The 22,734-nt window shown below is 34.7% G+C and overlaps 1 protein-coding gene across 8 annotated transcripts in view; it reads right to left on the reverse strand.

The window, feature by feature from the left end:
• Nucleotides 1–22,734, reverse strand: part of LOC138330006 (rho family-interacting cell polarization regulator 2-like) — a 103,178-nt gene that overhangs the window by 5,487 nt on the left and 74,957 nt on the right. For 7 of the 8 annotated variants that reach the window (XM_069277338.1, XM_069277339.1, XM_069277346.1 and 4 more), the window contains 11 exons: nucleotides 21,001–21,076; nucleotides 16,805–16,828; nucleotides 10,411–10,464; nucleotides 7,035–7,083; nucleotides 4,536–4,630; nucleotides 3,975–4,038; nucleotides 2,912–3,081; nucleotides 2,329–2,474; nucleotides 1,803–1,911; nucleotides 1,013–1,549; nucleotides 82–200 (listed from right to left, as the gene is read on the reverse strand). In XM_069277338.1, the coding sequence (XP_069133439.1) occupies nucleotides 82–200; nucleotides 1,013–1,549; nucleotides 1,803–1,911; nucleotides 2,329–2,474; nucleotides 2,912–3,081; nucleotides 3,975–4,038; nucleotides 4,536–4,630; nucleotides 7,035–7,083; nucleotides 10,411–10,464; nucleotides 16,805–16,828; nucleotides 21,001–21,076 (1,443 nt within the window). The remainder of the gene's footprint in view (nucleotides 1–81; nucleotides 201–1,012; nucleotides 1,550–1,802; nucleotides 1,912–2,328; nucleotides 2,475–2,911; nucleotides 3,082–3,974; nucleotides 4,039–4,535; nucleotides 4,631–7,034; nucleotides 7,084–10,410; nucleotides 10,465–16,804; nucleotides 16,829–21,000; nucleotides 21,077–22,734) is intronic. The other variant, XM_069277342.1, reaches the window with a different exon arrangement.

The raw sequence follows: 22,734 nt of genomic DNA on the forward strand, positions 1-22,734 counted from the left end.
ATTTTGTCTCTATATAATTTTATGACCTCTCCATCTACAAAGATTATTTAAATGGCCTGGTGGCATGACATGGACACTTACACCTGAGGTTCTGCTTCCTCTGTCGCCGTTTCTTCAGTATTTAGGAAGTCGAACGCCTCCAGAGCACTCTCTATAGATATACTGATACTGGACGATCGTGAGCTACACCGCGACTCTTTCTGCAAATACAACATGACGCAGTTGTAAATTGTTCTCATGGTAGATATCATTAATTTTTTTTCCCCAATTCTATGACTTAAAGTTCACAGCGTGTATCCTGTTAATCTAAAGACTAAAACTTTAATGTATAATAATATTATCTTTTGTTTGTTTAGTTTTACGTCCTATTAACAGCCAGGGTCATGTAAGGACGTGCCAGGTTTGTTGGTGGAGGAAAGCCGGAGTACCCGGAGAAAAACCACCGGTCAGCGGTCAGTACCTGGCAACTGCCCCACATGGGATTCGAACCCGCATCCCAGAGGTGGAGGGCTTGTGGTAATATGTCGGGACATCTTAACCACTCGGCCACCGCCGAGATATTATCTATCTGACTGATATTATCTATCTGACTGAACATAAATATTAAGTATGAATAGCTGTACTAAATCTTGTGACAATCTGACCTACTATCTGTTTATAATCTTTGCATGATAAAAACACAAAGATCAATGAATTAGTGAGCTCCATAAGAAATATAGGAGCCTTTAATCCTATTTGTATATAAACTTTATTTATTTTTACATTGATCACAAAACAAGTTATACAGCTTATGCAAATCACTCTCGATGGCCCGGATATAAGCGCACATAAGGTTATATTGTGGGAGGAAACCGGAGCGCCCTGAGAAAACCAACGTTATCAGGTAAGTGACCCTTAAATTTTTCACGTCCGTGAAGGGGATTAAACCTGGCTGGCTATGTAAAAGGCAAGCATCTTAACCACTACACCATCAGATCACCCTGTTAGGCTACCATAAACTATGAATACCTACCCTGAGTACATGTTCAAGGGTAACTACTACATCCTCCAGCCGCTCCAGTTCCCGGTACTGTCCGTGGAAATCTTCCAGCACAGTCTGTAGCGAAGTAAGAGCATCCTCCACTGTTTGCGGTTCCTCCCGCACTTGGGTTCCACCTTGACTGGACGCCACGGGGAAGTGAAGATGATTAAACACAGAGGATGGTAGGGTGGAGTGTGAAAGGACTGGGGATGAGGGATGGACAGGGGACTGGTGGGTAGGAGGTCCCTCTCTGGTCAGGGGTGGGGACCTGGTCTCCAGGGGTGGGGAGGGAGGGGAGTGGAGGGGTTTCTTAGACTGTACAGGGGAAGATGTAGGAAGATTAATGGCACTGGAGAATCCAGAGTCTCTATGTAACAGTCGCCCTTCACTAGAGGGGTAAGGTGATGAATGGGCACTCGCACTGCTCGCCGTAGATGTCCGGAATACAAAGTTATCGTCCTTAGTAAGGGACAGTGGTGTTGAGAACCGACGCTCCTGTTTATCCGACAAACTCATGTAGCTGCCATTCTACAATATATAAGACCAGGCATTATTGGAAAATTCTGCTGTGATATTAGCTAAATAAGATTGGCACTATTTTAACATTAATAACAAAATACGTTAAGGAATAGATGTCCTAAATATTCTAGGAAGTAACAATTAGTAGTAGATGGAGCTTCAACATTAAGGATTTCATGAGTGAATTTTAGTTGACATGTTTTGGATGGCTAGGACATCATTCATCAGATTTGTTATATAAATCAAAGTACAAGGTACTTACCAACTCTCCGTTTAGAGCTAGCACAGAAACAGGTCGTCTACGTGGCGTGTTGGCTGGTCGCATTGGAACCTCAAAGTAGGACATACTCTCCTCAACACCATCTAGTGGGCTATGGAGATAAGAAAATAACACGGATAAAAATTTACCAAAACATAATCTTGTGTAAAAACACTATATAAATTAAGTGCATTCAGAATGGCTCATTGTGGAATATTATACAAATGAGCTGAACATAAAAATTACTCTCCTAGATTCAAATGAGTTTATTTCAGAAAATAGTTGTAAAAAACTTTTATATAGGCAGATACATGTATATAGGACCTATCCACATATATGCAAGATTAGAACCATCTCTTCAACATAAGTACCACTGCCTCCATATGAAATCAGAATGAAACAGAAAAGGACAAACATTGATTATACTAAACCTCATCACTCTGCCATTTTATGGTAAGGAGATAAAAAACACAGAAATCCTTCCCATGTTTATATTCAGTTGACAGATAAAACAAGCCTGATGCCTTACTTCCATGTGATGACAATGCTGAGTTTGAGAGAGCCATTTGTGTTGATGCTGACCGTCATCAGTTGAGGGTTGGAAGAGAAAAGGTCGCGAGTATCACAGCTCTTCTGACCCAATAGGACAGATTTAAAACTTCTCGCCTCTACACCCTGCCACATACAAAAAATATTGTTTGAATAAAACACCACATTGAAATCAGTTAGACCACATAAATAGATTTAAATTAGAATCAAATAGGATGCAATTGAACATTTTCACATGGATAATTTTGTTACAAAATCAATCAATGAGTCCAGATAATTTTTTATCTTTAAAAATAATGTGGAACTTAAGGAAAATCAAATAATTTTAACAATAAAGCATCTTTTAACCAACTTTCTTCTATGTCTGCTAAATACAGCCATTTCCGTTTTAAAACAACCTCTCACAGATTAACTTTTTAAAAGATACCGAAAAGAGATACTTTTCCATATGATTTATGTAGACATTTATTCAAAGAGCTTTTATGAATCTACTTTGAATCACAAAATTTACAATAGTAAATTAACTGTATGAAAATTTGTTGGACCGCAAGACCATTTTATACCTTGATATGGATTATATCCCCTACTAGAGCTTTAAATGTATATTCTGCGTTATCCCATCTTTGAGCACCAGTCTTTTCAACTCTTCCTTTAGACTTCCATTTCTGAGCGCCATGTTTTAATGATATTTCGAACACATCTCCAGGACAAAGACGTGCAAATCCCGCCATTCCTAAAATAGAAACAAATGTGAGAAAAAATTAACATACAACTAATTTCAAAATAGCACAAGATGACTTGTAATAAGATACAGTCTTTAAAAACAGAAACAACCTGATTATTTTTGTGTTTTTGATATGGTAAATTAAAATCTATGACATGATTTAATTAAAGTTTTAAGCAAAGAATAACCACTCTGAACTAAAAATATTATGTTCTTACAGGGATCAATTTAGCTCTGATTTATTACTGTTATGGGTAAATTTCCCCTTAAGGAATGAAATCCCCTCTGGCCTAAAATTCCCTGAAGATTTAAAAATTCCCCATTTGGAGCTAAAAAATTACCGTTTTTGTAACAAAATTTCCCCTGTGACTTATTTTTCATAATTTTTTTTAGACTTTTGTTTGCAAATTTCTTCATATTTATCATACAGCTACTGCATATTTTATGATTAACTAAAAATTTTCATTATTGAGCTTAAAATCTTGCTTTACTAAACCTAAAAATAAAATTTGTTGTTTTACAGTACTTTTTCGTCAAAATGCATATAATTTTGGACCAAAATAAGAAGATTGAAATTCCCCTATATTTCGCCAAACTTTTCCCCTATTTTGAAAAAGGGTAGTTTCCCACAAAACCTAGATTGATCCCTGTCTAACTAAAACAAATATCACAATGAAGGCAATTTGTAAGTTGAAACAGGTCAATACCATGCAAATAAAGATCAAAATACTGAACATTTTTACCATAAAGTTAGAATTTGTATTGAAATAATATAGAATTTCTAATTGAAAACATATGGTATTAATTAATGAATTAATGAAAACAATATTGCTTATATAATAATTCAAATGGATTGTTAATCCTGTGTTTTCAACTTAATTCTGGTAACTATAGTAACAAACCTTTTAATTTACAGTTAAACGTTCCCAGCATTGCTTCTAGTTGAGCCTCTATTGCACACATTGTCTGTAAGACAAAAAAGCAAATATCTTAATTATAACTCATTTTCAGACAAAAATATAAATGTAATCCACTTTTTATTTGAACCCAGCTCATTCACCCCTAAAAACACTTTTAGACTCTTCTAATTCAAGGACTAGAACAGTCCATTTTGAAATTTCAGAGAAGAATGAGGTAGTTACCTTGTGTGTGAACACAGACATATTAGACTGATCAATACACAGATGGTACATGTAGGAACATAGGCCTAACTTTTGGGTGTGACTTATATATACAAGTGTGACTTATAAGTGAACAAAAACTGAAAAAAAAATTTGTAAAAAAGGCTGTTCATCTTAAATTGTCTTCCAGGGGGCCAACTTAAACCCTCTCTTACCTCATCCTGTTTTGTTACAAAGGGGCATAACTCTGAAAGAGGTCGAAAGATTTTGTTCCAATGTAGGTTATACGTATCTATACTGTATAAAGTGTATAGTTAGAGGTAATTGTTATCTATAACTGACCTGTGAGCATTCCTTCATGCCGTACCGCACACTTGCCAATACTTCACGTCGTTTGGCAGGAGACAGAATGTATGCCCTCTGCATGGTCTTTGTTCCTGAAACAAAACAAAATATACAGTTAAACCTGTGTTAAATGAGACATTCTAAGGGACAGACAAAATGTGTTTTATTAGACAGGTGTCGTAATATATAGGTTACGAAAGAAAGAAACAACATTACACAATTGACTTAACTGTAGTCTAACCATAATGAATATAAAACTTTTTGAACTTTCAATATGTACTTTTTGAAAGATTAATGTTCTTTAATTTCGTGTTAAGAGAATATCACAAATCCTAAATTTTTTTTTATAGAAACACATATTCAATGTTTCCTGCTCGAATTCCACCCTAATCCGGCGTCACCAAAACGGAAATGAGAAAATTTCTGTAGATATTACATTTCCATATGATTTAAATTAAGCCATCAAGTTCCACTATAAAGGAAATTTGTTCCATATTTAGAGTTACATTATTTACAGATCAAAAGAATTATTAGTATAGGAAATAAGACGTCTTATCATTGGACATAACAGAACGTGTACAACAACCTAATATGACTGTCCGACGTCAATATCTCCTCCCCGACAGTGACAGCAGACGACAATCGAGAATATCACGAGTAACAATCCATTACAATACACAATATCCGTAATAGATTTATCAGTATTACACTTTTTACATAATGGTTTATGACCCAATATCCTGAATGTGAAATCCGTAAGACTTCCGGGAGTAAAATTCCGATTGTGAATCCTTATACTTCTCAATTATCAGCCGATACGTTTTTGAAAATTTTCTGGATATGAATAATGGTTAAAGGAATGTGTAAGATGCCCGTTACATTGGAAAGGAATTATACTTGGTGTGAAACACTTAGTTTAACATTTTACGAGAACATACAACTGAAATGAACATCATTCCATGGAGATAAAGGGATCAAAGAAAGAATAGTTCTTATACAAAGTGGCCTGTATACGCTGGTTAAATTGTGCAGAAATTGACAACTTGTGACCCAAAGAAAGTGGTCTTACTAAGCTGGTGGTCATTACGCAGAGGTAGTCACTAAGGCAGAAGAATGTCTGTTGAAAAGTTTACAAATCTTCTACAATTGTATTCATTTATACTTTACTTTTCATAGATAAATTAGGTAAATTCCATTTACAAGTGTAATCCATTCATATTCCATACATTTCAATACATTAGTAATATTTAATTTCATAATTTTAATTTTAATATAGCTATGGTATCATTTATTACAACTGTATATATTTTGCTATACATACACCTTGTGGGCTGTACAGGATGTTTGAAATTAAGACAGTAATTCAATCTCTGCTCTGGGTGATATTTGACTATGTAAAATGACAATGTTAAATATAGTGTAAGGCAAATATTGTGCCAACCTGATCTAGTGCCATGGTTTATCAATATTTTGCTTCATGTTAAACTGTCATATATTGCTCGGTTACTGATGTCACTAGATGATTCAACACCTATAATTAATGTAGCTGAGTCACATTCACCCCTGAAAATTCATAATGAACTAATCCAGTGTTTGGATTGGAGGAGTTCAAAAATGGTTCCAGGGGTGAATCATTTAATACCACAGCTTCCCCCTCCCCTTCCCTCCATCTCTGTCCCTTCACAATGCTCTAGCTTCCTTACATCCCCAAAAGTCCAGAAGAATTCCATTATAATCTGCATCAGCTTGAAAAAGCTTGTTTAAAAGGTTCTAGGTTATTACAACAAACATGAATGGTAAAACCAGGCTAAATCACATAACCTGATGTAATTTAAGGCCATGGGATCGCTTTTAATGGCTCTGTTTGCCTTTTATTCCATTTTTTATTGAAATTTCCACATCCTTCAAGTGTCCTTAAATCTCCGCAGCTTAAGATGTATTTTTAACACATTATCTTTCCTCTAATGAATTAAGGAAGAGATTTTGTCTTTGCCCGAGATAGTATCACTATGATTTATAAAATATCATGTTAAAGCAGTTATGACTCATGTTGCTGTGAGTGACTGACGGTCAGTTTCATCAATTCTGTTCGTATTATTAGAATTAAAATATATCATATGGAAAATGGTGTGTGGGCCCTTTGGCTAAAGATAAATACATTGTCATTTCATATATTGTATTTGGGGAGGATGAAAAACACCTTCGACTGAAGACAGTAGGGGCTGTCGGCTGTAACAAAATGTCAGAATCATACCCCTCCCCCCCACCATCATATATTATGACAGTCCCCTGTGGTTAAAGGTCAAACAGAATCACGGTTTTGTTAATATTCTTTCTTACCATATTACAAAAGAAAAATAACATTCGAGAAGTTAACTTTTTCATTCCTTAATACACATATGAATGCTTCTATTTCTTAATCTAGAAGAGTTCATTTTAAAATGATAGGGGTGAACTAGTTACTTATTATTATCTATATATGCATGAATGTTATACCTTCTCGTAACTGTTGCTGGACCAAATAACAGTCATGGAGCTCTTCAATCTGTAGAAACAAAGGAAACATCATTTAGATACGAGGATCAAAAAAATAAAATAAGAAACATAACAAAAAAAAAATTAATTTCAATATGATGTGTAATATATATATATATACCAATTAATATTTCCTATATAACTTGAAGTTAGTGCTATACGAACTGAGAAAACAACATTGACGATATTGAAAACAGGGGAATGTGATGAGACAGATATGATGCCTCAGTCAGTCGGTTATTTTATCTTAGTGACGTTCTATATGATATCTGAACCTTACAGACAATTTTATCAATAGACAAATCACCTGCTTGAGTTATCTATTGATTTCCTAATACACAGTAAATGATGGCGTCATCTCGCTTCACTCTCACACAACCCTGGCAAACTGCTGACTATAATTAACATCAGATTTAAAAAAACAACTTTCTTGTACATGGTTGTACATGTCTATGATAACAAGTAAATCTCTGTTGTTGATCCTTGGCTAAAGAAAAGCAGCCAGGGTACAACAAAATCCAATTATTTCCATACTGTAAACAGATTTCCTTCTCTGTCCTATTTAGAAATACTATCAGTCAACTTTCTTATGAGGCTACTAAATTTCACGATTTCCATTTTAAAACAAATTAACAAAGATTAACATTAACGCAGATTTTAAAATTTAATGGAAATTTTTTATCAATAATAATAATTGATATTGTTTTGTGCAAAATAAATTCTGTGAAAGTAAATTATGTGAGAAAGAAAGAAATTAAAATATGCATTTATGATGTCACCTGAACCTAGGTAACTCTCTATTGTAGGAACTTTTATCTTACTTCACCTCTCAATGACATCTGATAATACTTTTGCCAACAGGTGACATCCAAATTCAAATCAATTCCTTCTTTGTGATGTTCAAGCAAGAATGCATATAAGGGTGAGCTCTGTTGAGTGTTTGTTCAGGGGAGCTCCTAGTGATAGCAGAAGCTTGTAAAGAGGAGCTCTTATTGCTTGTTAAAAGGAGCTCTTAGTTATAGCAGGTGCTTGTTAAGGGGTTTCTCCTAGTTATAACAAGTGCTTGTTAAGGGGAGCTCTTAGTTATAGCAGGTGCTTGTTAAGGGGTTGCTCCTAGTTATAACAAGTGCTTGTTAAGGGGAGCTCTTAGTTATAGCAGGTGCTTGTTAAGGGGTTGCTCCTAGTTATAACAAGTGCTTGTTAAGGGGAGCTCTTAGTTATAGCAGGTGCTTGTTAAGGGGTTGCTCCTAGTTATAACAAGTGCTTGTTAAGGAGAGCTCTTAGTTATAGCAGGTGCTTGTTAAGGGGTTGCTCCTAGTTATAACAAGTGCTTGTTAAGGAGAGCTCTTACTTATAGCAGGTGCTTGTTAAGGGGTTGCTCCTAGTTATAACAAGTGCTTGTTAAGGGGAGTTCTTAGTTATAGCAGGTGCTTGTTAAGGGGTTGCTCCTAGTTATAACAAGTGCTTGTTAAGGAGAGCTCTTAGCTATAGCAGTTGCTTGTTAAGGGGTTGCTCCTAGTTATAACAGGTGCTTGTTAAGGGGAGCTCTTAGTTATAACAGGTGCTTGTTAAGGGGAGTTCTTAGTTATAGCAGGTGCTTGTTAAGGGGTAGCTCCTAGTTATAACAAGTGCTTGTTAAGGGGTTACTCCTAGTTAAAACAGGTGCTTGTTAAGGGGAGCTCTTAGTTACAACAGGTGCTTGTTAAGGGGAGTTCTTAGTTATAGCAGGTGCTTGTTAAGGGGTTGCTCCTAGTTATAACAAGTGCTTGTTAAGGGGAGCTCTTAGTTATAGCAGGTGCTTGTTAAGGGGTTGCTCCTAGTTATAACAAGTGCTTGTTAAGGGGAGCTCTTAGTTATAGCAGGTGCTTGTTAAGGGGTTGCTCCTAGTTATAACAAGTGCTTGTTAAGGAGAGCTCTTAGTTATAGCAGGTGCTTGTTAAGGGGTTGCTCCTAGTTATAACAAGTGCTTGTTAAGGAGAGCTCTTAGTTATAGCAGGTGCTTGTTAAGGGGAGCTCTTAGTCATAGCAGGTGCTTGTTAAGGGGTTGCTCCTAGTTATAACAAGTGCTTGTTAAGGGGAGCTCTTAGTTATAGCAGGTGTTTGTTAAGGGGTTGCTCCTAGTTATAACAAGTGCTTGTTAAAGGGAGTTCTTAGTTATAGCAGGTGCTTGTTAAGGGGAGCTCTTAGTTATAGTAGGTGCTTGTTAAGGGGTTGTTGCTCCTAGTTATAACAAAAGCTTGTTAAGGGGAGCTCTTGGTTATAGCAGGTGCTTGTTAAGGGGTTGCTCCTAGTTATAACAAGTGCTTGTTAAGGGAGCTCTTAGTATAGCAGGTGCTTGTTAAGGGGCTCTAGTTTAGCAGTGCTTGTTAAGGGTTGCTCCTAGTTATAACAAGTGCTTGTTAAGGAGAGCTCTTAGCTAAAGCAGGTGCTTGTTAAGGGGTTGCTCCAGTTATAACAAGTGCTTGTTAAGGAGAGCTCTTAGTTATAGCAGGTGTGCTTGTTAAGGGGAGCTCTAGTTATAGCAGGTGCTTGTTAAGGAGAGCTCTTAGTTATAGCAGTTGCTTGTTAAGGGGTTGCTCCTAGTTATAACAAGTGCTTGTTAAGGAGAGCTCTTAGTTATAGCAGGTGTTTGTTAAGGGGAGCTCTTAGTCATAGCAGGTGCTTGTTAAGGGGTTGCTCCTAGTTATAACAAGTGCTTGTTAAGGGGAGCTCTTAGTTATAGCAGGTGTTTGTTAAGGGGTTGCTTCTAGTTATAACAAGTGCTTGTTAAAGGGAGTTCTTAGTTATAGCAGGTGCTTGTTAAGGGGAGCTCTTAGTTATAGTAGGTGCTTGTTAAGGGGTTGCTCCTAGTTATAACAAAAGCTTGTTAAGGGGAGCTCTTGGTTATAACAGGTGCTTGCTAAGGGGTTGCTCCTAGTTATAACAAGTGCTTGTTAAGGGGAGCTCTTAGTTATAGCAGGTGCTTGTTAAGGGGTTGCTCCTAGTTATAACAAGTGCTTGTTAAGGAGAGCTCTTAGCTAAAGCAGGTGCTTGTTAAGGGGAGCTCCTAGTTATAGCAGGTGCTTGTTAAGAGGTTGTTCCTAGTTATAACAAGTGCTTGTTAAGGGGAGCTCTTAGTTATAACAAGTGCTTGTTCAGAGGCGTTCTAGAAAAAACAATTCATCAAGAGAGCTTTTAAAGATGAGCTCATGTTAGGAGTGGTTGTAAGTGTTTCCAGGTATTGCAAGAATTGAGATAAGCTCAAGTCAAAGAGAGCTTGTGAAGTTCATTAGTTATAATATAGCTTGGTCTGTCCCAGTAAATGTTTCAGTGACAGATCTATTGACTGAGATTGTACCTTGGAGAGGTGGAACTCTAGCCTCTTCATGTAACGCTCGGCAGCCTTGATTTGCTGAAAAACAAAAGATAAAACAATAAATGATTAATTGTGTTGACCGGTCTATGACATCCTAACAGCAGCTTAAGTGTGTCTTAAGTGGTCAGTTAAGATGATTTCTTCCCAGGAAGGCACACATCAATCGATAGATATTCTGGCTGGGATCTCTATCTCCGTAACACCATATCTACCAGTTACCATAACAACAAATAAACAAAACAGCATGCACAGGTTTTCATATTTACTTCGTTAATTATATTTTATAAGTATCAAAGTATGTGTTTATAATGAAGATGTATATTATAGATCAGAAGGATTTTTGACGCTAGGTATTTCTATATAGATATATTAGATATACACTATCATAAGATTTTATTGCAATTTTGAAGCTTATATCATATACAGGACGTGGTTGCTTGAAAAACATGTTCTGATACAGCGCAGATTTGGCTTTATTTTGTTTCATATTCTGTTCTTCAAACTGGTAAAGATAACGTTTACAGGATGCACATGGCATTAAATAACTGTGTGCATGTAGTTTGGGAGAATTCTGCATTACACTAGATACATTACAAAATTTCAAAGTTCGTGCTGTTGTAGGTAACTGTAAACATCAAAGTTTGTGCTGTTGTAGGTAACTAAAAAACTATCACAATTCTAAGCTGAATGACTTTAATCTCATTTTCAACCCTGGTAGCTCTCTCTCTGATCTTATTCAAAACTCAGTAAAAGACATGATAGTACACACTGCCTCCACTGTATACCATTATATAAAATCAATCATTCACTGGTATCAGGTTGACCCAGCTGAAAAGGCCATCCAGGACATTAAAGCCAAACAGATGAGCCATAAATATTGTATAATGATGAAAATGACAATGTTAATTACACTTTTAGTGTCACATAATCACAGGCATGGCTTTAATAAAGAAATTAGCACAGCCTATAATACAGACTACATATAGAGGCTAAGGATTAGAAGCATTTGAAGTTCAAGGAAAAATAGTTACATGTATTCCAGAATGTGCTGATGATACAAGTACTTAATATACTAACACAATTTCACTAGATTCTTCTTCTTTCACAACACTTTATTTTTTTTATAAAAACAGGTATTTTTCTGCATACATGAAAGAAGTGAAAGTATGAAATGAATAATGACAGATTTAGCTAAAATTTGGCTGAAGTGACAAAAGGCATAATGTTCTCTTAAGTGACACTTTGACGAAACTAAAATGATTGTTGATATTTTATTATTTGCTTGAACGGCTAAAAGGAAGATAATATTTGAAGGGTTTTGCTGAGGAATTAGGAAACTGGATTTTTTTCAGATCCGACGCACTGACTCCTCTTAGACTCTAAACTCTAGGAATGACCTTCAGACATCTAAGGACAATATGTAAACAGGCGAAGGAAGAACAAAGATGTTCAATATAGACCAATGTCAATATACCCATAATTCAACAGGGATACCACTATAACCCATAATTCACTTTGATGACCTTTGTAAATATACCCGTAATTCACCTTGATGACCTTTGTAAATGTACTCATAATTCCCCTTGATGACCTTTGTAAATGTACTCATAATTCCCCTTGATGACCTTGTAAATGTACCCATAATTCACCTTGATGACCTTTGTAAATGTACCCATAATTCACCTTGATGACCTTTGTAAATGTACCCATAATTCCCCTTGATGACCCATAATTTATGTGGTTGTTACTTCTTGGTCAATATCTGTATCAGTACAGAGAATTTTGTTGACCGACTATGCCATATAATTGTTATGTGGGGGACGTTAAAATTTTAAAGTTTGTTTTGGCAGTAAAATATTAATAAAACTGTTTATGACTGCTGCCGGATATCCTGGAAAACGATAACATATAGTATTACAATTTATAGTGAAGTTAGGATTCAAAACAATCAGTTAAATAGATTGATTTCAATCATATAAAACTTGTTATCAGGATACACAAAGGTTCGTATTTATCACCTGAAGCTTTTCTATACAAGAATCTCATGTACACAACCTAACATATATTTCTCAAATATTGGAATCAATTTCAGGACATTACCATCAAATACTTTTGATGATAAAATACTAGGGGATTCAGCTTTCCTGTGACCTTAATTTATGCGGTAGATATATTAGTAGTGATAAGAAAAGGGCCATAACCATGACCCCCTGGCCTGATTCTTAAAGATATATACCTGGTCAGGAAAAAAGGTAACTGTCAGAACACCAGGCAGTGTAGGCCATGCCCCATGCTGCCAACATGCACACATTTTCATTCAATGTTAGAGCAAGGCCTGTAATGCATATAAAATACGAAAGGTTTCATGAGACCCAAGCAGTTTGAATGACGGCTGCTGATGAACCATTCATTACATGGTACCGTAGAAAATGTTGATAAACTGAATTGCCATAAACAAAGAGACATCACTACATATTAGTACTAAATAAAAACTTGGTGTGGTTTGAGTAATTAAAAATATGGAATGAAGATGGATTTCCCTTAGAAAAACCAGCAACTTACATTCAGTACCTGACCTTGATCTACTAGCCAGAAAACAAATGATATAGTATCAGACACATAAACAAAATCGACCATTATCCAAATCATAATGAGGCCAAAACATCTAAATTCTGTTTGCAACAAAATGCCATGGGCAAATGTTAGCAGTGGAAAGGCAAATCCAAACATAGTTTATTACATCGGCCTAAAAAGTATCCTAATTGTTGTGATACAGCTAGTTTGATTGTGGGAACTAAATCGCCTTGATAATGACAGGAATTCCATGTCTGTCTGCTGAGCTATCTCACCATTCCTCTCAGCAATCAAACTAAAGCATGAACGAGGCCATCATTATAGGCATTAAGGATAAAGTAATTATTGGCCTTATATATATATAAACAGCTATATTCAGCTTTTATCTTTTCTAATTCATATCTCTACAGGGATAGAAAAAATAATTGCTTGCTGTTGTCATTTTATGCAACTATCATCACTTTAATGAGAAGTTTGACATGGGGTGGTAAAAGCATGGCTGCATATTAACTAATCCACCCCTAAAGACACATATAAGCTCTTCTAATTCAAAGGCCAGAAGAGTTCAGTATGCAATTTCAGGGGTGAATGAGTTAAAATCAATACAAAGGATAATGCAATCATTAGTTCAGCATACACATGCAAAGAACGAATGAAGTTATTCAAAATGGTTCAATATGGAACTTGGATTTTGTTTTGTTCTTGAGTTGTTTTTTTAAATTCATGTTGATGTTGACATTGCATGCCTTTGACCTCCAAAACTGAAAAGTGCAATTCAAAGCAGGAATTTTGGATGTGAAATTGCCCCTGGTTTGTTAATATACATGGCCATAATGAACCTCTGTATAATGCCAATTGTTCTGTTTCAGTTCATCTATCTTATCTTCCTAGTACAGATTCTTCAATGTTCATTCACTTTCTATCTTGATTTCAGCTTCAGCATCAATAGCTAAATACAGCAAAATTTCGAAAGCAAGTTTTCTTAATTTTTTCTTTGGTAGAACCAATAGTGAAATTACCTGTGGTCAGGTACCTAACAGCATGCTGAGATTAGGTAGGTGAGAAACTACAATAGCACAGTAAGGTCTCAGATGGGTATACCTTGTACCTATTTAACTGGTCAATTACAGAAGCACTTTACATAGTCGGTAAGATCTCATTAACTTCCCATTAAAACTACAGGATGTAGTGACAAGTATCCATTGTAGGTCTCTAACACAAAAATCAATAATTAGAATTCTTAAATCAATACAGGAAATCTAGGTCAACGGAAGATTTCCCCGATCCTGAAATTAATGGTGGCCATTACATAACACTGTCACCATTAAAGTACATCACAGGTGATAGCTCTACTCACAGGAGGTAACTATATCACATATGTTTCCTTACTGGTGGAATTAATGTACGAGAATCTCTTCATCACCCAACGTAGGACATTTCCTTACAAGATCAGTTTAGATTAAATAGATGAGATTCCTTTAATCGACTTGTGGAGATATAAGTCTTTAGAGATTCTACTCTCTTTAATGTTATACTACTGCAAAACTTTGAAGACAGCATGCAGATCAGAAATTTTATTCAAATATTCTCGTTTACATAAATATTTCTACATTGAAATCATACTGCCAAAAACAAAATCTTTTGAATTCCTTCAATCTTGATGGATCTTTAGTTCCATTCATCACTAACAACCCTGATTTTCTACTGGAGTTGGATGTCACATTTGTGTGGTGCAATCCGCCTTAAAAATTGTAAGCCATATTGATTTAAATTACTGCTGTTAGCCAGCTGTTGATTCCAGATCAATTCTGCACAATTAGAGGGATACTCATCCTTATAGTGGCACAATAACTTCTCCCTAACCATATCAAATCGTGTTACAAAATGTCAGGTTCAATAACTTCTCCCTAACCATATCAAATCGTGTTACAAAATGTCAGGTTCAATAACTTCTCCCTTACCATATCAAATCGTGTTACAAAATCTCAGGTTCAATAACTTCTCCCTAACCATATCAAATCGTGTTACAAAATGTCAGGTTCAATAACTTCTCCCTAACCATATCAAATCGTGTTACAAAATGTCAGGTTCAATAACTTCTCCTATAAACATATTATATGGTGCAATAAAATATCATTTATGATAACTTCTCCCTAATTATATTAAATCATCTTACAAAATATCAGGTGCAATGACTTCTCCCTTACCCAATCGTATGGTGCTACATAATATCATATACCAGTACATGTATGTAACTTCTCCCAAACCATATCATATGGTGCTACAAAAATCATTTAAAAGAACTCCCCTCCCTCCTGATCATATTGTATGGTTCTACACAATACTATAAATAATCATTTTTCCCTTACAATATCAAATGAATGGTTACAAAATTCCACGTACAATGAAGATAATATGCTGCTATAAAAGCCTGATGGACTTGAATCTATGAATCAAGTGAGAGCTCAATCTTACTATCAGAGTTCTGTAAAAATGTTCTCACATCTCCAAAGTAAAATAGACCCCTAACTTAGAAATCTCTCATAATTCATGCTGGAAGTTTGGAACTGATAGATTGATAAGACTCATCTGAGAGCCACAGATTACTATTTATTGCCAAATGGAAAAGAGCTTATTTTCATTGCCAATGGTGCTTATTTGTTGATTGCAGGTGCTTATTTGTTGAGACATTTAGATGTGATTTGCTGACAAGGACATTTGGATAAATACCAAAATAAAGTGATATAATATTGAGGATATCAGACAATAATTGCTATGTCATGTCACCTGTTATTACACGGTAATAACATGTATTTATTGAAAGATCCATAATGCTTAAAGCAACTGAACTGAAATGACATACAATGCAATTTTCACTCTAGTAAAAATATGAGTCATGCGATCTAGAAATGGTAATGTACTATTGAACCAATAATCAATCTCATTTTTATCTGAAAACATGGGTTACTATCACATTCCCAGGGTTTAATGGTTTATAAACATGCATTTTAGATTTCTGCAAATCTACAACACATGCAGCCTATAATGATCTTAGGTAATCGCAAATTCGGCTTTTATCATCCAGTGTTGCTTTGGTAACCAGGTAAAAATTGATGATCATTCAAAAATTCATATTTCTTAGTCATCCTTGAAGCTGCATAAAGTTCTGTTGGTGAATTAATTTAAAGATGAATAAAGATGAAAGCATTACAAAAGCCCAGTGCAGGGCAGAATTTGAAGAAGGACAGTCATATAAGTGCATTATTCATATCACTTCTATATGCTAGATTTTCTTTCGCTGAATCATACCATCTCTATGGATATTTAAACTGGTCACTATAATCTCTATAATATTAGAATTTCTTCCATATATCTGTTTCCATTTTAAGTTACAATGTTGCTAAAGGGGAGATAATCTAGTGACTAGTGAAAGATTTTTTCTCCAGAAAACCCCCCAAAACATTTCAACCTGTTACAAGTTAGAAGAGTTAATGAAATAAATCAAAATCATATTCACTTTCCATCTACCAAATAACACTTTATATCCAGTATCTACATTAGTGTTAAATATGAGGAATCCAATCCCATTCAAAGACACAAACAACCAATGAAAAGAGTTCTTACATTCAAACATGCAGATCCAACAGAAAAGAACTTAGAAGGGAAGTAATGTTACATAAAGGGAGGTTACTCAGGAAAAATTGGGTAAATTATGCATGGAAACACTTCATAATCAAAATACAATGGTCAATTTTTTATCATCACAGTCCATGCATCAATAATTTTTAAACATTCTAGTTACCTTGTCTGTTTCGTGTAATCGGCCCTGGATATAGGAAAGTACATAATCAATTTAACACAAAATGGCATAGTAAAGGGATGGTTTACTTTAAATTGTATATGCATGATATGTACCATCCTGAGGCCGCAGGTAAAATAATTCACAATTTTTAGATTAAATTGGAAAACTAATGTTTGAGGAATCAAAAATGTGTGTTATGGCTACAAGAGTTAATGTAATTTATTTGTAACTTATTTCACAGAATATATTTCTGTGACTGCATCAATATTTATTACTACTTAAGTGTCTGAAAATGTATATATACAATATAGGAACCAGGTGTTTCAGCAGAGAATGCATCCTCTACTTCTCTGACAATTATCAACAATTGCTATGCAAATCAAGATTAGGGTACAATCAAAACGTGATGAATATAAAGGAACGTATGTATTTATATATAAGGTTCCAAGAATCCTATCATGCTTGTTCCATGTGTGGATATGTTTGTAAAACCCTCACTGTATTAAACATTTGATCGCACATCAAGTCAAAATGATATTTATGAATGTGACCTTATAGTCATTGAAAATTTAACAGATTTTAATCAGTATTTGTGTGGCAGCAAAAACATGAAAGAGAAGAAAACAAATACTCCGTGCAAACTATTCTGAATATATTAAAAGCTAAAATAACAACTTCAAACAAAATACTTTCACCTGCACACTTAGATTATACATAAAATTTGCATTACTGATGCTAATGATATTCAGGAATTCCAATAAACCCGAATCTATTCCAGTTATATAGGCATAATTTGTCTTCACACTAAACCCTGCTTCATCAAACTTTTTTGCAAAACAATAACAGAATTAAATTTCAATATTGATTTGAATTAAAATCATGAACAGGTTACCAGAATTACCATATGTTGATGAGGAACAGAGACATCAAAGAAAAGTTGATTGACATGACTGTACTATCAGGTTTATAAAGAGCTAGCTAGCACAGTTCTGTTGAAGTTTTATCAAGATTACTATGTGTACAGCTTCGTTATAAGCATTAATTTGTTACACACATACTACAAACGCTGTAAACAAACCTTGATGGGGAAGAAAATGTATAACCATGAATTCAATATTAGTGTGTTTGTTATATATTGAATAACATATTAACGTTTGTTTCAAATTTGTGATTCCTATAGCTAGCTCAGTGTCTATACTATAGTGTAAGTAGGTCAAGCATCACTGAGATTCTCAAAATAGGGAATGAAAATCCTCAGCTCAGTTGAAAATCAGAAGAATTAAGCTGATTAAAAATACTTTAGAAATGGATTGTTTTCTTTGAAATTAGAGACCTTTAAGCATTGCCGGTCTGTATTTGTAGAAGTGATTCTGCCAGTCGATGGAAATCGATACGTTACCAGCATCACCGACAGGGGACATAATTATTGTGTAACACTGCGGAACAGTTGCAGTGTGAAGCCCCATTGGAATCTAGAAGGACAGGACTATAATTAGTGGAAATTCTATTATAGACCCATGGTGATAACAGCTCAAATGGATTTTACCCTGACAGACCACAAATAACAACCTGTTCCCATTGGAATTCATACAGCAAGGAAAAATCTATTTTATAAAAAAGAATATTGTTTAAAGACTTCATGCTGACTAATGCTAATTATTTACCAATTAAATGCAGACTTCTGTATGTAATTCTTAAAACCTGTCAGTTTTGTTTTGCTACCTGCATGTTGATAAAGACAACAGAAGGAACAAAGAAGAATTGGCTTTTATGGCCAAGTGGTTGTTAACACACAGGTCAAACTGGAAAATGCTCATTTAGGAGGTGGTCTTATTCCAAAGGTAGTCATTATACACAGGTGGTATTAAGATGGGTTTTATTGAACAATTTGATATTTCTTCAATCTACGTTTACTTCAAATAATTATTGATCTATAATTGTAATTAATCTTCCAAAATGTCTGCAATATTTTCAAGATGTTGGTTTTTGATCTAGACAAGCTAGAATCTAAAATCCACCTGTCAGGGATAAAAAGTTGGAATAATTTAATGCCTAGGCTTCCATCTGATTGTCAGACTGTACTAGAGAGTACAAGGGACCTGGCTTGGTTAAGGATAGGTAATGTTACAGACGATACTCAATTACTCCATAGATTCAATCTCCATCGTGACAGTTACAATTGCACCATTTATCACTGAGAAATATCTATTGCTGTCCAGCTAAATAAACTATCCACACCAGCAATCTTGGCCCTGTCAGCACTTATAACATAGATTTCTCGTCAAAAACAGTTTCTTGCTTTTACTTTTTCTTTTCAGTGTATGCATGACCAAGAAAAAAAATGGCATATTTATTATGAAAGTGTTGTAAATGCTTTTGTTCATGTCCTTAAATATTAAATAAAACGTGATATGAATATTATGACCATAACCCCAATGCATATTTGAGTTTCAGAGTGACATTTGACATTTTTTACTTGTTGATAAATATTATTTTTAAGCAAAAATCTAGTTACTCTCTGTTAAAAAAATTACATATGTTTGAAATTTAAGCCAACAATTCAATTTTACCTTTTAACTGCCATAAAGTGTTACATATAAAAAAATATGTGGTAATTAATGATATACAGTCATGAAGCAAATTCATCCAATTACAATGTTAATCTGTTTACTGCTCGTAGTTTAAATTTGCTCTAAAATGATTTCTGTTCCTCATTTTGTGACTGTAAGGATTTAATTTCTGCAATTCATGATATCTATCATTTTAAAGCAATATTTCATCACAGACAATGCAAACTCTTTTAAACAGAGAAAAGCTCATTCAGAGTGCTAGGTTTAGGGATATTTATTTGTCACTTGTATGGTGACTTAGATGACAAATTAAGTTTCCTTTGTAACTATGACCTTCACCTTTACCTTCTCTACATTAAAGCATACCAGATAGCTGAGATTCAAAATATTTTACTTTAAGCTGTCCTGTTTACCAATGGGAGTAATGTGTATAACTTTTGTATAAAGTGGTATATGTAACTGTGAGCTAACTGGTAGCAACGCAATATCTCAACATGAGTAAGGTAGCACACTACCAAATAATTTATATAAATGTTGGATAGTACACCACCAAACAATTTATATAAATATTAGGTAGCTCACCATCAAACAATTTATGTAAATGTTAGGTAGCACACCACCAAACAATTGGTATAAATGTGAGGTAGCACACCATCAAACAATTTATATAAATGTTGGGTAGCACACCACCAAACAATTTATATAAATATTAGGTAGCACACCACCAAACAATTTATATAAATGTTAGGTAGCACACCACCAAACAATTTGTATAAATGTTAGGTAGCACACCACCAAACAATTGGTATAAATGTGAGGTAGCACACAATCAAATATTGTTTTCTTCTAATTGTTAGGTAGCACACCACCAAATAATTTGTATTAATTTTAGGTAGCATACCACCAAACAAATTGTATACATGTTGGGTGGCACCCCACCAAACAATTTATATAAATGTTGGATAGTACACCACCAAAAAATTGTATAAATGTTAGGTAGCACACCACCAAAAAATTTGTATAAATGTTAGGTAGCACACCACCAAACAATTTGTATAAATGGTAGGTAGCACACCACCAAATAATTTTTATAAATGTTAGGTATCACACATTTAAATGTTAGGCAGCAATAATTTAGCTTAGATGGCACCCAGAGAGATAAAAAAAACACTTTTAAAAATCTTATTGTAGTGCTGGAGTAAATATTCTTCCAACAACCCTTGAACCTGTATGACTGATGAAATTGAGTTATGTAGTAACTGGTAAGATTATGTAATACAGTGTATTGATATATTCCCTGTTAAAGTATTTCTTTCCCAGATGGGATTTGATTCTATAAACACTGAGGAAACACTATGAGTGATAGATGTAAGCCTCAGTCCTCATACCAATGATGGAACGCCTGTCAGATATTGTTACAAAAAACAACACAATTCCCACAACTAACAAAATTGATTTGTTTTGATTTCCTATGAGAACTTTACAATCTCCTATCTTGCAAATTGCTTCTAGCTGTTGACATAAACAAGATTTTGTGGAGAACACTTTAAGCATTTTTTAAAGATTCTAATCTAAACTTATACATGTATTTTTATTTAAGAAGTAAAGAAAATTAAAAATGTATACCTGTGCAGTAGATGTAGCATCCAATCCCCTGGAATGTAACTGATCAATATCATCTCTGGTTGCTTCAATGAATTCTCTGTAAAAAATAAAAACAAAGATATATCAACCTATAAAATGATAATTAAATAAAAGATTTTTTTCTGAAAGAAAAGATATCAGACTTGTTAAATGTGTAAACTGTTTGGCTTGTTTCACTATGGAGGTTTGGAGGCACACACCCAAGAAAGTAGAATTTCATAAACATCTCAATGGAACCGGATAGATTCTTTGTTTATTTTTGTTTTACATCCTATTAACAGCCAGTTTTCTAAGGAAGGACAAATCATAGGAGGTATAAAGAAAAGTCAGAGTACCCAGAGAAAAAAATCAGATATACGCCAGTATCTGGCAACTGCCCAATGTGAGGTTAAAGCCAGAGGTGGGGCTAGTAGTATTAAAGGTAAGAACATCTGAAAACTCATCAACTGAAATGGATTGCATAATATAACACAGTTAAATAGAGATTCCTTTACTCTACAGGGCATATAAAATGTATTTTTGCCTTTAACTTTAAATCTTATAAATCCAATGAAAAAAACTAAAAGATGTATTGTTATGAATGGGAAATTTTTTAATATGGACTTCATTTACTAAGCTTTCTCCAAGGAATTATGTCTTAGAGAAAAAAAGAACTAAAAATCAAGCTTGGATGTATCGACATATGTTTAGAGGTATGTGTCTATAATATGCAAAATTTCTTATTCTGGACATGTTTTTTCTTCTAGCTAGAATTAGCTAATGTTTGGTCAGGAAAACATGCATGATTGAGCATTTGTTAATATGGTATTTAAATCCCATCTGATATGAATGAGACTTTAATTTTAAATATTGTCAATGGTGACTATTAATGTCTGGCAATTGGACTGTCAGATATGTATAAACTGTTTACTGACTCATCAGTAAGACATGCTCATCAGGCCAGAATGAGATGATGTGTACCATAAATGTTATATCGGTCAGAGCAGTCAGGGATGTACAGAATGTGTACCGTAAATGTTATATCGGTCAGAGCAGTCAGGGATGTACAGAATGTGTACCGTAAATGTTATATCTGTCAGAGCAGTCAGGGATGTACAGAATGTGTACCGTAAATGTTATATCGGTCAGAGCAGTCAGGGATGTACAGTATGTGTACCATAAATGTTATATCGGTCAGAGCAGTCAGGGATGTACAGTATGTGTACCATAAATGTTATATCTGTCAGAGCAGTCAGGGATGTACAGTATGTGTACCGTAAATGTTATATCGGTCAGAGCAGTCAGGGATGTACAGAATGTGTACCGTAAATGTTATATCGGTCAGAGCAGTCAGGGATGTACAGAATGTGTACCGTAAATGTTATATCGGTCAGAGCAGTCAGGAATGTACAGTATGTGTACCATAAATGTTATATCAGTCAGAGCAGTCAGGGATGTACAGAATGTGTACCGTAAATGTTATATCGGTCAGAGCAGTCAGGGATGTACAGAATGTGTACCGTAAATGTTATATCGGTCAGAGCAGTCAGGAATGTACAGTATGTGTACCATAAATGTTATATCAGTCAGAGCAGTCAGGAATGTACAGTATGTGTACCATAAATGTTATATCAGTCAGAGCAGTCAGGGATGTACAGAATGTGTACCGTAAATGTTATATCAGTCAGAGCAGTCAGGGATGTACAGAATGTGTACCGTAAATGTTATATCAGTCAG

The sequence above is a fragment of the Argopecten irradians genome, chromosome 8 (genome assembly GCF_041381155.1).
Source record: "Argopecten irradians isolate NY chromosome 8, Ai_NY, whole genome shotgun sequence".
In the NCBI taxonomy this organism is placed as follows: Eukaryota; Metazoa; Mollusca; class Bivalvia; order Pectinida; family Pectinidae; genus Argopecten; species Argopecten irradians.